The 13,068-nt window shown below is 53.6% G+C and overlaps 7 protein-coding genes and 1 non-coding gene across 8 annotated transcripts; 4 read left to right on the top strand and 4 right to left on the bottom strand.

Annotated features, from left to right (window-relative positions):
* The first annotated feature begins 207 nt into the window (after positions 1-207).
* LDX57_003852 (uncharacterized protein) lies at positions 208-1,065 on the top strand. The gene has a single exon (XM_046085505.1). The coding sequence runs from the start codon at positions 222-224 to the stop codon at positions 1,020-1,022; it is 801 nt and encodes a 266-aa protein (XP_045941468.1). The 5' UTR covers positions 208-221; the 3' UTR covers positions 1,023-1,065.
* A 436-nt stretch (positions 1,066-1,501) lies between these two features.
* LDX57_003851 lies at positions 1,502-1,573 on the top strand. Its single transcript has one exon. It is a non-coding gene; the product is annotated as a tRNA-Ala (tRNA).
* A 202-nt stretch (positions 1,574-1,775) lies between these two features.
* TUF1 (translation elongation factor Tu) lies at positions 1,776-3,763 on the bottom strand. Its single transcript, XM_046085504.1, has 5 exons — positions 3,487-3,763; positions 3,396-3,424; positions 3,057-3,319; positions 2,304-2,983; positions 1,776-2,241 (listed from the first exon to the last, which is right to left on the bottom strand). Exons 1-5 carry the CDS (start codon positions 3,650-3,652, stop codon positions 2,063-2,065), a joined length of 1,317 nt encoding a protein of 438 aa, XP_045941467.1. The 5' UTR covers positions 3,653-3,763; the 3' UTR covers positions 1,776-2,062.
* Positions 3,764-5,028, bottom strand: LDX57_003849 (putative translation initiation factor IF3). The gene has a single exon (XM_046085503.1). The coding sequence runs from the start codon at positions 4,797-4,799 to the stop codon at positions 4,101-4,103; it is 699 nt and encodes a 232-aa protein (XP_045941466.1). The 5' UTR covers positions 4,800-5,028; the 3' UTR covers positions 3,764-4,100.
* Positions 5,029-5,530: 502 nt separating this feature from the next.
* Positions 5,531-7,168, top strand: GDA1 (guanosine diphosphatase; the record flags this gene model as incomplete). Its single annotated transcript, XM_046085502.1, has 3 exons — positions 5,531-5,645; positions 5,709-7,053; positions 7,111-7,168. The coding sequence occupies 3 exons, from the start codon at positions 5,531-5,533 to the stop codon at positions 7,166-7,168; spliced, it is 1,518 nt and encodes a 505-aa protein (XP_045941465.1).
* A 417-nt stretch (positions 7,169-7,585) lies between these two features.
* LDX57_003847 (NOPCHAP1/New4 family protein) lies at positions 7,586-8,430 on the bottom strand (the record flags this gene model as incomplete). Its single annotated transcript, XM_046085501.1, has 2 exons — positions 7,586-7,771; positions 7,861-8,430. The coding sequence occupies 2 exons, from the start codon at positions 8,428-8,430 to the stop codon at positions 7,586-7,588; spliced, it is 756 nt and encodes a 251-aa protein (XP_045941464.1).
* Positions 8,431-9,343: 913 nt separating this feature from the next.
* On the top strand, positions 9,344-10,145 carry LDX57_003846 (eukaryotic translation initiation factor 4E; the record flags this gene model as incomplete). The annotated part of the gene is made up of 2 exons (XM_046085500.1): positions 9,344-9,806; positions 9,904-10,145. 2 exons carry the CDS (start codon positions 9,344-9,346, stop codon positions 10,143-10,145), a joined length of 705 nt encoding a protein of 234 aa, XP_045941463.1.
* Positions 10,146-10,536: 391 nt separating this feature from the next.
* LDX57_003845 (BOD1/SHG1 domain-containing protein) lies at positions 10,537-12,827 on the bottom strand (the record flags this gene model as incomplete). The annotated part of the gene is made up of 2 exons (XM_046085499.1): positions 10,537-12,528; positions 12,612-12,827. 2 exons carry the CDS (start codon positions 12,825-12,827, stop codon positions 10,537-10,539), a joined length of 2,208 nt encoding a protein of 735 aa, XP_045941462.1.
* Between the last annotated feature and the right edge of the window lie 241 nt (positions 12,828-13,068).

Below are 13,068 nucleotides of genomic sequence, written 5' to 3'. Positions count from 1 at the left end.
AACGCAACATTCCACTCTGCTACGAACAGTTTCCGCCACTCTCCTGTTATTGAAACTATAAATACCCTTTCGCTCACTTGTATTTGGACATTGCATTGCTCTGAACCGTACTCTTTCTCGGCTACCAGATTCATCAGGTACAACAATCGGTCAAGTCCCCTTTGCAATTTTACAGAGAAGCTCGCCTTTGTGCTCCCTCAATACAGTGTACCTTGGCCACAATGAATACCCTCAGTGTGCAAGTCATGTCAGACCTGCACCCAAAATACAGCGACCTCGATGTCCCTGTCACGGCTCCATACCTCGCATTCCTCGGCAACGTCGGTCAAGTCGACCGACGAAGGATTTTCCTACATCGAGAGATCGATATCTTCACTTTCTTTGAGAACCAGCTCCGACGCTACGAGATTGTCTTCTTTGTCCTTGGCGTCCGAGAGACCCAGGACATGGACTACAACACCGCAAAGGAAACAATTCGTGCATTCGAAACAAGGATCAACGAGCAGCCCGGGCTAGGCAAATTCGTCTATCTCGATCAAACCAGATACGACATCTCCCCAGATACCACCGTCCTCGGATGTACTCTGCACTCGCACATTTCTGCCGAGTCAAAGCCCAGTATTGAGGAATTCTGGCAGTTCAGTGTTGGCAACAGGGAGCGATCGATCGATGACCACAATGCCGGGCATGACTCCGACGTCGCCTGGCTGAATCAACAGGTCGCCCACATGGCGGCGCACGAACCGCACCGGAAGGTTGTTATCTTCACGCATCACAGTCCCACCGTCGATCGGCGGGCTACTACGATCCCATTGCCTCATTGGAGCGAGGTCTCGACCACTGACTTGAGCAAGGAAGTTTGTTGGACGTCTCCGACGGTCCGGATGTGGGCTTTTGCTTGTATTCAGGTTAATTGTGACTTGACGCTTGATGGCAAAAAGCTTGTTACGAATAAGCAGGTGGGAGTCCGTGCTGATGAGTTCGATCCTGGGAAGAGTTGGTCGTTGTCGTTCTTGGACTGATATTGCCAGCAATGGACTGTCTACCGTATCCAGGTGAAAGTACATTCCAGGTCTGCTCGACTATTTATTTTTTTCTATTTTATTTTACTTGATTTAAGTTGCTTATTCCTTTCTTTCTGTGTTTGCTTCTTTTTCTTCTTCTTTCGGGTCGTTTATTAGGTTTGTCAATGTCAAATGCTTTGTATTCTAAGCCACACGATGCTCGCATACTGTCATCCCCAGCCGAAAACATATTGTTAGCACTCGTGGATAAACCCCATAACTATTCAGGACGTAACAAAACAACACACACACATTACCATAACTAAAACATACAATGAAGTATAGAGACGTGTCCAGCATAAAGCCTCTCATATACTTCTTTCACGTATAAACCAGACTTGTTCAAAAGATAGAGCAACCAAACCCAAAACAACAAAATTGACTATGCGAGCGTTTTGCTTCTTAAGTCCTTAACCAGCAGCGTATTTCAAGCAATTGGGGATGTGGTTTAGTGGTATAACGTTCCCTTAGCATGGGAAAGGTCCGGGGTTCGATTCCCCGCCTCTCCATCCCAATTCCTTTTTTGTTTTTTTGTTCTTTGCTTGTTAGATTTTTTTGGTATTGTGGAATGATTGTTGTTACGTTTCTTGTGTTTTTTCTACCTCGCCTGACCGGACGGAAATTGCGTGTTACATACACCTATGTTCACCCCATTCTTACCGGTCCGCTGACCTATACTACCATACGGAGTACTACCAAATAAACAACATTAAAAGATCATTCGACTCGTATTCAAAATTCAAAGACTAAACTGAGATAGAAGAGGGGAGATATAACAGAAAAAAAAGAGAATTCTACATGTTTTTAATACAATACATAGATCGACATCACTCAAAGAACTCCGGTAGTAGTCCACGTTCGTGGTGTATCAACATTGCCCGGATGCCTTCGCTCATTCCCGCGCTGCAAAATTAGAGACCCAGAAAGAAAAAGCCTGTTTTTGTTCCATATTACATAGCAGCCAATTAGTCGGTTCAGCCTAAAGGAGGACTGAAGATTTAAATCACACGAGTGACCAGACCAGTGGCGACGGTGCGACCACCCTCACGGATGTTGAAACGCTGGCCAGCCTCGGCGGCAACGGGGCGGATGGTGTGGAGGACCATCTCGACGTTGTCACCGGGCATCACGCGGCGGGACTCGTCACCGTCGGGGAAGGTGAGATCAGCAGCTTGGTCTGGATGAAGAGTTAGACAACGGTTCACTGAGCTAATTCGGTGGGAGCATGAGAGAACTTACCGGAGGTACGGATGTAAACCTGGGGGCGGTAGTTGGCGCCGAATCCGTGCTTACGACCACCCTCTTCCTCGGTCAGGACATACATGGACACGAGGAACTTGTCGTGGGCCTTGGTGGAGCCAGGGGCGGCGATAACCATTCCGCGCTTGACATCCTCACGGCGGATACCACGGAGCAGAAGACCGGAGTTGTCACCGGCGCGGGACTCGTCGCAGGACTTCTTGAAAGTCTCAATGTCGGTGACCTTGGTCTTCTTGGATTCGAGGGTGTTTCCGACAATCTCGACTTCGCTATCCTTCTTCAGGACACCACGCTCGACACGGCCCGAAACGACGGTACCACGGCCGGGGATAGAGAACACCTCCTCGACGGACATGAGGAAGGGCTTGTCAAGGTCACGCGCGGGGGTAGGGATCCAGGTGTCGACGGCCTCGAGAAGGGCGTCGATACGCTCGGTACCGATGTCAGGGCGACGGTTCTCCAGGGCACACAGAGCAGATCCGAAAACGATAGGGGTCTCTTCACCCTCGAAACCGTAGGTGTTGAGGAGCTCACGCATTTCCAGCTCGACGAGCTCCAACATCTCGGGATCATCGACTGCGTCGACCTTGTTGACGAAGACGACAATCTTCTGGACACCGACCTGGCGGGCAAGCAGCAAGTGCTCACGGGTCTGGGGCCTATTTGCCACGACTGTAAGTATCATATTTTGCTTCAAGGAGCCTGTAGGATTTCGGGAATCTCAAAACGTACATCTGACCGTCAGAGGCGGCAACGACAACGATAGCACCGTCCATGTTGGCAGCACCAGTAATCATGTTCTTGATGTAATCAGCGTGACCGGGGCAGTCGACGTGGGCATAGTGACGGTCCTGGGTCGAGAACTCGATGTGGGCGGACGAGATGGTGATACCACGCTTACGCTCCTCGGGAGCCTTATCAATGGCACCGTACTCGAGGAAGGTAGCAAGGCCCTTGGAGGCCTGGTACTTGGTGATGGCAGCGGTCAAGGTAGTCTGGATTGGGATGGGTTAGGAAGGAATTCGGATGTTTCGGGGAATTCCAGCCAGGAACAGGACGTGTTATTCTTACCTTGCCGTGATCGACGTGACCAATGGTACCTATAGAGCTTCCGTTCAGCAAGCTGGATCGATATAACAGTGATTGAGTGATGGATGCCTACCGATGTTGACGTGAGGCTTGGAACGCTCGAAAGCAGAAGCCATGCCACGGGCAGCCAGCTTGTCCCCCAGGAAAACATGCTGAACAGGGTTGACAGCGCGAGGGCGCAGCAGGGAGGCCCTGCTAGAGCGCAGCAGAAGGTTAGCAGACCGAGAGATGCTCGACATATTGACTGCCCTGAAAAGAATAGACAGACGACGGAACAAGCAAAGAGAACGCGATGGGGAGGAAGAGACGGAGCTGGACTGATCGGAAAGACGAAGAAGTCGAAAATTTAGGGGCGCTTAGTCATCATCGCTGCCAATCAGGTGGGCGGAATTGCGGATACCTTCAGGAACCAGTTTGATATGATATCTATGAAGACAATTATGACGATAATAGATAACATTGTATGATCGTACAGAAGTGTGGAGTATAGACTGCCCTCTTTGCTGCAAAATGTGTGACCATGACCATGATATCCCGACATTCCAAGGTGTACTGCCTGTGTCTTAGAGGAACCCGTATGGCCCGGGCCGCCTCACAAAGCTCACTTACAACGGGGTAGTTACAGTATAGTTTATATTGTTTTTGTTTCTGCTAAATAATGTACACCAGTTCACCAGAAAAGCACGTTCAGTCCGAATCCTCGGTTTTCTTCACCACAAAAACAACGTGCTTGCCCGGAACTCCCTCCATCGGTTGAACCTGCGTGGCCTTCACACCCTTGATGGCCTCGATCACGCTGTCCATGAGATGCTTGATCTCCTCCACGTTGGGTGCCCTCTTGCCTTTCTTCCGGGTCAGAATGACCTCCACTTTCCGACCCTTCAGCAAGAACGTCTTCAGCTGCTTCAGCCGATACTCGAGATCGTTCGCATTGATGGCCCAGTTCAACTCAATCTGCTTGGTCGACACTTTGAGTGCGTGTGCCGCTTTCGCCTTTTTTCGTTCCTGCTCTCGCAGTTCGATCCGACTCACTATCTTGCAGACGGTGGGCCGGTCATACAGCGTGGGAGACACCTGCATGACGAAATACTGTTTGCGATCGATTGAGCCGAGCACATCGCGGAGCATTGTGGGAGGATTCAAGCCGCCCTCCTCATTCACAACTTGAATAAATCTAGCCTCGATGTCTTCATCCATCAACTGGGCGGGCTTTTGGGCTTGCGCCGATTGGTTTGGTAGCGATCGGGGGCTTGCGTAGAGTCGAGATTGGTTGAGCGTAGGGGCCAAAGCCCGGCGGGGAATTTGGAATCGAGGGACTTGGAGAGGAGTAACGAAGACATGGCGAAGAACCTGCGCTGTCGAGATGAGGTTGCGCATGTGCTTCATGATGGCGTCGGAGGAGGGACCTGCCCTATGGGTCTATCGAGGGAGGGAGGGAGAGAGGAAAAGGGGGTTTGTAAAAAAAAAGATTGAAGAGAGTTGAAGTGATAAGGTTGAGATAGACTAGAACCGGGTTCTGAATAACAGGCCCAGTGCGGAGGGAATGACGGACGATAGATAGCTGGAGTGAAGCAATGACGGGGAACGGGCAAGAATCTGGACGCAAGCGGGTCAGCCACAGACGGGGAGGCCTGCGCCACGGCGGATCCAGACTTCCAGCAGAACAACTCGCCCTCTCCCTCTCCCTCTCTCCCTCTCTCTCCTGACACTCCACCAACTGTTTCTCCCTTCGCTGTCCTCGCCGCTTTTCCCTTCCGCTCCTTTGTTGGCCTGGTCCGGAGGCTCTTCAAGGACCCATGACTCCGTTTGTTTTCGGTCGTTAATTGTTCTTTTTCTCCCTGTGTTTTCCTCGACCAGATTCTTTACCCAAAGGAAAAAAAGTTTAACACTCTCACCCCCACAAGGGCGTTTCTCCGGTCGAAACGCCACATTGCCCTTTACTTAGTCTGGCTCGTATGTCGACTGGCGTTGACGGACAACATCTTCAAGACACTCATTCTTATCCACGTCCAAGTTCCAGCGCAAATAGGCGCCCTGCATCGCGGGCTCCCGACCTTGCAAATTCGCCGGCAAACGGTTTGCCAAACTCTCAGCCGCAAAGTCCGATCAAAGCCACCATGGCTCAAACCCAGAGATCTCGGTACCTGAAGACAGGGGCCATTATTGGCGCCTTGCTGTTGATGATCCTATGGCTCTCCCCCTCGAGGCCAGTAACGACTAGTCTTCCCCAGGGTGAGTGGTGCATTGTTGCCTGGATCTCGAATTCTTTACATGCTAACGAACGAGGGATGACAGAAAAACCATCGAACGGAGTCGCAGGGGCGACGGAAAAATGCTCTAAGCCTTACGATTCGTCGAAGCCTTTGATTCAGTATGCGCTTATGATTGATGCCGGAAGTCAAGGCTCCCGCATCCACGTCTACCGATTTAACAACTGCGGCCCTACCCCCGAACTCGAGCACGAGGAATTCGAGCAGACCGAGAAGAAGGCGGGAGGCTCGGGCTTGAGCTCTTACAAGGAAGATGCTGAAGGAGCCGCCAAGAGTCTTGACCCTCTCATGCAGGTGGCCATGAGGACTGTTCCCGACGAGTACAAGTCTTGCTCCCCGGTCGCCGTAAAGGCCACTGCCGGACTGCGCATGCTTGGACCCGAGATGAGCCAGAACATTCTGGAGGCAGTCCGGACCCGCCTGGAGACCGCCTACCCCTTCCCCGTCGTCTCTCGGGAGAAGGGAGGCGTTGAAATCATGGACGGCTCCGACGAAGGTGTCTACGCCTGGATCACCACCAACTACCTTCTTGGCAAGATCGGCGGTCCCGACGAGACTCCCACCGCTGCTATCTTCGATCTGGGTGGTGGATCCACTCAGATCGTCTTCCAGCCCACTTTCGAGAAGAGCCAGTCCGGTGGAATGCCGGAGCACCTGGCCGAGGGTGATCACAAGTATGACCTTCAGTTCGGCGGGCGACACTTCGAACTTTACCAGCACTCCCACCTCGGATATGGTCTCATGGCGGCTCGCGAGTCGATTCACAAGTCCATTGTCGAGTCGATGCTGGCCGCTAGCCCCAATGATTTGGCATGGCTCCATCAGCCCATTGCTAACCCCTGTATCGGCCCTGGAATGGAACGCGAAGTGAAGTTGACCTTCTCCAGCGAGCACCCTCTCGGAAAGGAGGTCACCGTCAAGATGATGGGTCCCAAGCCCGGAGTGTCCTCGGCCGCGCAGTGTCGCGGATTGGCCGAGAAGCTGCTGAAGAAGGAGGCCGAGTGTAAGCTGGCCCCTTGCTCCTTCAACGGTGTTCATCAGCCGTCGCTCGAGAAGACCTTCGCTCGGGAGGATGTTTACATCTTCTCCTACTTCTTTGACCGCACCAAGCCTCTGGGCATGCCCGACTCGTTCACCCTGGAAGAGCTACACCAGCTCACCTCCACCGTCTGCGGCGGCGAGGCCCAGTGGGGCATCTTTTCAGGCATCGAAGACGCCCTTCCCCAGCTGCATGACCGGCCGGAGTGGTGTTTGGACCTGAACTTCATGCTGGGCCTGCTCCACACGGGTTACGAGATGCCTTTGTCGCGTGAGGTCAAGATCGCCAAGAAGATCAAGAACAACGAACTGGGTTGGTGTTTGGGTGCCAGGTAAGACTCTTTTATTGACTTCTCTCAATTTTCTGCGATACTGACAGGTCGCCGCAGTTTGCCCTTGTTGAGCCAGGAATCTGGCTGGACCTGCCGCGTGAAGGAGATCTCTTAAGGAGTTCGAAACGAGACACGGCGGCATGGTGATGTATAGCTATTTAATTACAACATTCAGATGGTCCCCCATCTGACCTTCTTTTCATGCAAATAAGGCTAGACCAAGCGCATGTATGCATCTTTTCTCTTTCTTCTTTCTGTTTCTGCTGTGCAATAGACTTTTTTGTTCGGTCCGTTTTGTGTATGGTACGGGTTCAATGTGATCAACGTCTTGGGAGATTGCTGCCGGAGATAATGATGCAGATGAGGATATAATAGAAAAGAGAAAGAACTTTTGTAGGGCACCAGGGCGACCCCAAACCAATCGATAATGTACAGATGAGACTCGGTTCCACATATCGTGCACCATGTAATTAAAACCCAAACCGAAGCGCCGTTCTATGCAATTATTATACTAACCGGATCGAACGAAAGATTATAATTCTTGAATTGTCGGCTTCTTCGACGAGGGCGACTCGTCGTTGCCCATTAATGTATCCATGACGTTCGAGTCCGTTTCCGATTTCGAGCGCGATTCTGGGTCTTTCTGAGGCTTTTCAGACTTTTCGCCCATGTCCTCGTCGTCGGAGTGTTGCTCTTCCAGGACACCCAGCCCGAGATTCTATCAGAACCAGCGTTAGCATTACGTTTAGTTCATGAAAGTAAACCAAAATAACCCAAACCTAAGAGAGGAAAGAAAATAAGACATACCATCTCAATATACTGCCCCTCACTCTGCTCGTCCACCTCATCCAGCCTCAAATCCATCCCCCGACCGGCGTCAATCTCGCGCTGCAAATCCTCATTCGCCGTCTTCATCTGCGGCAGAAACGCCGACAAGCGCGCCGCGAGCCCGGAGTCCCTCTCGACGCGATGAATCCGCGGCTTCGCGCGCCCCGAGATATGCGGCATGCCGTCGTGGCTTTTGACGTCACCGTCCCTGTCACGATCTAGCCGCCCGGCATTTTCGTGCTCGTCGTTGTCACTCGCCTCCTCCTCATCCTCGTCGCTGTCACTATCACTCCCCGAGGAGGAGGTGTAGTCGTCGTCGTCGTCATCATCGTCGGTGTTGGCGGCATGGTTAGCGCCGTGATTCATAGCGGCTTTGGCGCTGACGCTGACGGCGGGAGCGGAGCCGTCGCGGGGCTCAATAGAGGGCGAGATTTCGCGCCGGGCGTGCTGAGCACTCGAGGGCGCGCGAGTCCGGTGGGCAAGCGAGGTCGTGGTGGGTGATTGGCGCTGCGTGTCGCATTGCGGGCGCTTACGGGTTGCGTCGGTCATGACTGCGTTCGCCAATGAAAGTTGGAGATCCCCAGTGGAACAGGGACAGGGAGAGAGCGAGAGAGAGCGAAAGAGAGACAAGAAGAGGAGGGAGGGGCAAGGAGGGGGAGGTGGAGGAGAGGGGGGGGAGTGAGAGAGGGCGAAATGTCGTGCAGAAGGATTTCTTTTCTTTGACTTTTGGCGGCGTTTGACGGGGAAAGAAAAGAAGTGGGGATTGATTTCGCGGTGGATTCGAATTTCGGGGTCTTGTGTCGCAGGTGGAACGGCGCAGGGGAAAAGCAATGAGAAGGAATGGGAAAGGGATTTCACTTTTCCGAATCACGCTGATCGTCTCGTTGTCTGTGCTGAGTGGATGTTGGGCTGTTAGTGGGAAGTATATAAGAAGGAAGTATACACGTTTCTTGGTCTACTTCGTCCAGGTGGTTCAACACTCCACAGTCATACTCCGTCCTGTTCCTGTCGATGTCCCTTGATCGATCGATACTCGGTTCCAGACTTCCAAGGTTAGTGGGGTCATTCATTCACAGAGTAATTGTTCCTTTGTCTCTCCTGGATGGATTGTCATTGATTGTATTGCCTGATTGTTGATCCCGTCTTATACTTCATTGCCCTCTTTGTCTCGTCGATCTTGCATCTTGTATAAAATGACTCAAGGCTGACTCGAACTACAGATTGATTGTTTCTTTCTTATTTCTTTCGAATTCTCATCCCCCAACAAGTATATACTACTTTTGGCCCTCTTCCACCTCCTAAGCCCTGAGCCACTCCCAACCGTCGGGCCAACTGGCATGAGCATCAGAACCCGATCTCTCGAACCTACATTACGAGCTCTAAACGACCTATAACCAAACTATACTTTCCTCTTCCTTACACCCAGTTCTCTATACCCGGAGAAGCATAAGAAATATACAAGATGTCCCTCCCCAGACTCCACATCAACGACGCCAGCCCCATCACCGACGAGCTCACCAGCCCGGACGACTCCACCACGACGACGCCCAAAACCCGCAAATCCCTCCACCAGAACATCTTCGGCAAACTACGTCCCCTCCCATTCCAATACCACTGGACCGTCTGGTACGACAAACACTCCGACCCGGCCGACGACTACGCAAACCGGCTATACGTGCTACACGAGGACGTCGCCGACATCGCGACCTTCTACCGCGTCTACAACAACTACCCCTGGGACAAGGTGCGGCTGCGCGACACCGTGCATATCTTTCGAAAGGGCGTGCGACCCGTCTGGGAGGATCCGGAGAATCAGAAGGGCGGGTGTTGGCGGTTTCGTGTGCCGAAGAGCAAGGCGCAGGCGTTCTTTCATGAGATTGCGATCCTGTGCATGGCGAATGAGTTTCAGGCCGTGTTGGAGAAGGGTATGTTTCCTGTCCACCGTGTCTTTTCCCCCCTGGTTTATTGTTGTCCCCCGGAGGACTGAACCACTAGAGAGCACGAAACTAACCATATGTCTAGAACATGACCACGTCCTCGGCGTCTCCACGTCCGTACGCTTCAACTCGCATCTAATCTCCGTTTGGAACAAGCTCGGAGCCAACGAAAAGTCCATCAAGGTGCTAGAGCGCACCATCCTCGACCGTTTATCGCCGGACCTCCGGCCCACGGGGTCCGGTTCTAATGCCTACTTCTATAAGCGGCATGACGAGAACGAAGGGTACCAGGAAGCCGTGGAGCGGCTGGCGTTGAAAGATGCGTAGAGGTGTGATTTGAGTCTGGGTTCGTTCACTTTTGACTGGGGTTGCTGACGGGCTGGCTGTGTTATTTGTTTCCCTTCTCATGTATCTTTTTTTTCTTTGCTTTTCTTCTCTGAGAGGTTCTTGCGTGTTGCTGGTCTGAGCGCTCTGGCTTTCGTTTTCATTGTTATACGCGCTGGAAGCATTTCCTTCAGCTTGTCTCTCATATATAACCATAAGCATCAGACGAGGATGAACATAATTCATCACTAGAATTAAGATTCGGTACTTCCCTATAATACAAAATTTCCAGCCCAATCCCAAGAATGCCATGTCGCTAACTAGTGTACATCCATATGTAAAATAAAGTACAGACATGCCGACGAAACCGTATTGCATTGAGAGAGCGTGCTGTTTAGCGGCTGCGACTCCTTCGTCGACTGGGACTACTTCTGCGCGGTCGTCGATCCTCAGCATCGCGATTGCGCTCCGGTTCCTTGGTGTCCTGCTCCCGATCTCGTTCTCCGCTGGGGATGTATCGATCGGCTTCCCCGAAGCGCGGCCGTTCTTCGCGCTCTCGCTGCTCGCGCTCGGGAGATCGTACGCGACGACGGGGCGACCGGCTGCGATTGCTCGTTGGGGGCACGTAACGGTCGATGTCGAGGGTGCTGGGCTCTCGTCTGGGGGACCGTCTCCGGGATCGTGACCGACGGCGTGAGCGTGATCTCCGTCGCGGTGAAGGGGATGGCCGTGAGGAGGTCTCCTGATCACGATCACGATCACGATCGCGGTCACGGTCACGATTTCGTTCCCGAAGGTCTCGATCCCGGTCTCTCTCCCTATCCCTCTCCCTGTCGCGGTCCCTCTCTCTGGGTCGGTCGCGCTCGCGTTCGCGTTCGCGATCACGGTGAGTAGAGCGGGAGCGGGTACGTGATCTATATCGAGGGCGCGATCGGGAGCGAGCGTAGTCGCTGCGACGGCGACGGTAATCGTCACGATATCGGTCCCGGTCCCTGTCCCTGTCCCTATCTCGGTCTCTATCCCTCCGATCCCTGTCCCTGTCGCGGTCTCGACTACGATCTCGTCGGCCATCGAACCTTTGGTCCCGATCGTCGCGACTGCGATCTAAATCTCGCTTTTTATCATCCTGACCCCGTGTGGTAGATCTGCTCCGACTCCGCCGACTAGGTCGATAGCTTCGATCGCCGTATCCACTTCGGAAGTCACGGATCGGGAGCCTCTCGTCGGAGTCGCGGTCTCGCGGTCGATCGGCGGTGTCCCGCGAGTCCCGTCGGTCCTCAATCCGAGATGTATGCCTCCGCCTCGAGCGGCTCCGACTCTCGTCTCGTTTGCGGGTAGATTGCGGGCGATCTTCTGCCACCGAACTGCGTTTGTGATGTGTGCTAGACTCGCCCGCCGGGCTGTCGTCCTTCGACGTGGGTATGAGATGCTTGGTATCCGATGAACTCTTCGGTCGTGTCGAGGGCGGCTTGAGTCCGTTCTCGATCGCTTCGGCTTCCTCGAAGTCGAACTCGGGTTTCTGTCGGGCTTTGGCCGCAAGCTCCTCGCCCTCTTTTAGCAGGAGCTCCAGCGCTGCTTCCTCCAGAGATTTCTCATCAACAGGTGGGACAGGCGCAGAGGCCGCAGCAGGAGCAGGCGGTGCTGGCGTGGGTTCCTTGGGAGTGGCGGAGGTATCTTTGCGGCTGTCGCGATAGCGTGGGGAGAGGCCGCGGTCAGAACGGTACCCGGGGGAACGATCGCGATGGCGGTAACGGTCTCGGTCGCGGTCTGAGTCTCGGTCTCGAGTGCGACTGCGGTCACTATCGCGATATCGATCATAATCACGGTATCGATCGCGCTCTTCCCGTCGGCGGCGCTCATATCGTTCCTGGCGATCTTTTTCCCGCTGCTCATCCAGCAGCCGTTGCTCGGCGCGGCGCTGTTCCTCGCGCTCTCTTCGGCGGACTCGCTCCTCCTCTTCCTTTTGGCGTTTGATCTCACGTTGCTTCCGCTCTTCCTCCTCCTTGCGCTGGGCTTCCTGCTCCTCAATTTCCTTTTGCTGGCGCAAGTACTCCTGCCACTCCTTCTCGCGTTCGTCTCGTTTCGTCTTCACGTGAGCGGCGTAGTCCTCGTCCGTCTTGTTCCCGGCGCGCTCCTCTTGAGCGGCCGCTTCTTCGCCAATTTCCTGGCGCCGGATGTCGCGCACGGAGTCGAGAATCGTGGGGAGGTGATTCGAGGCCAGCGCATCAAGGGACCTCTCGACGGACTTGTAGACATCGCTGCGATCCACGGCACCCTCGATCAGGGTCGCGGCTTTTCCCCGCTCACGAGACAGAAGCGCGGGTTCGCGATCGATTTCCGATTCTGCTAATTCGACCAGCAATTTAGTAAATTCCGCTTTACCCTCCTAGAAGCGAAGGGCATTAGCGCCAGGATCGTAAATTGCGACGTGCAAACAAGGACAAAGAAATAAAAAATCGGGAACCATACCCCTTCGTCGAATTCCGCCCACATCTTCTTCCGGACCGCATCGAACCCTCCTTTCTTTTTGAACGCGTGTAATAGGTGATCAATGGCCGCATGTTGCGTCGCGGACAGCGGAAGCTCCTCCGTCTTGAACTTCTTCCGCTGCAAACCATCCAGATCCACGGATGGCCGCTTGAAGCCGGCAACCTGCACATCCGTCATTTCCTCTGGCTCCGCCATGGGCGAAAACAAAACCGGACCAGAGACCCAGTCTGTGGCGAGTTCCGTTGTAACCGGGAGCAACAAACAGAGTGAAACTAAAAGATGCGAGCTTGTCGCAACCGCAAGACAAAGCAGCGGCAGAAACCCTGCGGTCGGCGGAACGATGATCCGAAGGCGGGCACCGATTGGGAACTGCCGCCCCGTGATTCGACGGGATAGAGAGAGAGACCTCATTCTCGAGACTTGTTCCGCCGACTGA

Source organism: Aspergillus melleus (assembly GCF_016097325.1).
Source record: "Aspergillus melleus strain CBS 546.65 chromosome Unknown contig2, whole genome shotgun sequence".
Lineage (NCBI taxonomy): Eukaryota > Fungi > Ascomycota > Eurotiomycetes > Eurotiales > Aspergillaceae > Aspergillus > Aspergillus melleus.
This window is presented reverse-complemented; position numbering and strand designations above follow the sequence as displayed.

What these genes read in the sequence shown, in the direction of transcription:
- LDX57_003852 (XM_046085505.1), top strand. Translation starts at nt 222, where the DNA reads ATGAATACCCTCAGTGTGCAAGTCATGTCAGACCTGCACCCAAAATAC.
- TUF1 (XM_046085504.1), bottom strand. Translation starts at nt 3,652, where the DNA reads ATGTCGAGCATCTCTCGGTCTGCTAACCTTCTGCTGCGCTCTAGCAGG. An exon ending in CAAGCCTCACGTCAACATCG is followed by an intron (nt 3,425 to 3,486) that starts GTAGGCATCCAT and finishes GAAGCTCTATAG; the next exon opens with GTACCATTGGTCACGTCGAT. An exon ending in GGTTTACATCCGTACCTCCG is followed by an intron (nt 2,242 to 2,303) that starts GTAAGTTCTCTC and finishes CTCTTCATCCAG; the next exon opens with ACCAAGCTGCTGATCTCACC.
- LDX57_003849 (XM_046085503.1), bottom strand. Translation starts at nt 4,799, where the DNA reads ATGAAGCACATGCGCAACCTCATCTCGACAGCGCAGGTTCTTCGCCAT.